The sequence below is a fragment of the Bison bison genome, unplaced genomic scaffold (genome assembly GCF_000754665.1).
Source record: "Bison bison bison isolate TAMUID 2011002044 unplaced genomic scaffold, Bison_UMD1.0 scf7180017864221, whole genome shotgun sequence".
NCBI lineage: Eukaryota > Metazoa > Chordata > Mammalia > Artiodactyla > Bovidae > Bison > Bison bison.
Window position 1 is genome coordinate 1639027 of NW_011494793.1, and position 1440 is coordinate 1640466.

The window sequence follows — 1440 nt, forward strand, 5'->3', positions numbered from 1 at the left end:
CTAGTACAGCACAATCCTGTATTCATCAATCTGGTGGGAAAAAACCCCACAGCATACACATACTGGTCCAACGTGAAAAAGATCCTGAGCAAAGACAAGCCATGCCAAACTTTCCCAAAACGTCTCCCCAAATGCCTGTGTGAGCTAAAATGGAGAAATGTGGCCAAACTGCCCCAAAATCCCTGGTGGAGAAAGAGTTTCAGGCAGGTAGAGGCTCCACCTGGGGTATCCTGTGGCCTGTGTGTTTAAATGAATGAATGAAATTTGGGGGGAGTAAGCTCCCCAGCAAATTTGTATATTCACTTACACACACACACACACCCCTCTCAAGTTTCTGGTCTCTTTCCGTTCTTTCCTGACTGGAGCATTCTAGGGGAGGAAGTGGTTGGGGCAGGGAACTGGGTCCAGGGAATCCCAAATCTTCACTCTATTTTGGTGGGAGATCAAGAGTTCTCAGGTATCTAACCCTGGTGTCCCAATGGAAAGCAGTGAAGGCAGGGGTTCTGCGTGGCAGCCAGAGGTGGAAGGGGGCACTGGGGGACTTTGCCCTGAACCCCCACCTCTTTAAGGATTGGGGGCAGTCCCCTGAGGGGGGTTAGCAGCAATGGGGAGCTGTATCGGGTTATCCGATGTCAGCTCACCCTTCAAAGGGGCACACAGGCCAAAGGGAATGGGGAGGGGATGTGGTACTGGAACCCTCGGCATTGTCTTAAGCAGCTCTCTGGGCCTCGGTTTTGCCATCTGTCAAACGAGTGGGTTGAACTCTATGATATGTGGTGGGGAACGGGGGAGGCAAAACCCCGTAGGGAAGCTGGGGCAGCGTGGATGTCCCAGAGCAGACCCCTTGGCCGGGTTTGGGCGCCCAAGAGCGCATGTGCTTTTGAAATCCCATCCTCCCCCGCTTCCTTATTTTTTGCACAAACATCAAAAGGGACTCTGGTCCACCTTGGTGGGGGGGCTCTCTAACCACCACCCTCTAGTCCCCACACCACCCCAGGGGGCGCGCCAGGAAACCCTGCCCCTTGCCCAAGGCTCTCCCCTCAAGGGAGCTGAGAGTTCCATACTTGGCAAATTGGTCTCGGGCCCCAAAGGTTGGGACCCATCTTATGGCTTTTCCAGGGGGCAGGAGGCAGGGCGTCCCGGTAACACAGCTCTGGGACCTGGCCTCCTCTCCAGGGGCTGGTTTTCCTCCCATTCCAGCTCGAAAAGCCCCTAAACGCTGGGGGAGTAGCCTCAAGTAGGGGGGATGTGGCTTCTTCCTTCCTCTTGCCCTGGCGCAAGGCCTCCTGAGGGGGTAGGGCGCTGCCATTCACCTTTCCCCAGAATGGGAAACTAAATCAAAGGCGCAGAGGCAGGATGCCTTCCGTTCAGAGCCCGGAGACTCGCCCTCAGGGAGGTCCAAGCGCACAGGCACCGCCCCGCCCTGCGCGCTCTGCGCAG

The 1440-nt window shown here is 56.2% G+C and overlaps 1 protein-coding gene across 1 annotated transcript in view; it reads right to left on the reverse strand.

Moving 5' to 3' along the window:
- Nucleotides 1-1440, reverse strand: part of UNC13A (unc-13 homolog A (C. elegans)) — a 74384-nt gene continuing 72944 nt past the window's right edge. The window contains exons 47-48 of the mRNA XM_010845681.1: nt 561-585; nt 1-30 (exon numbers count right to left, since the gene is read on the reverse strand). Of these exons, the coding sequence (XP_010843983.1) occupies nt 1-30; nt 561-585 (55 nt within the window). The remainder of the gene's footprint in view (nt 31-560; nt 586-1440) is intronic.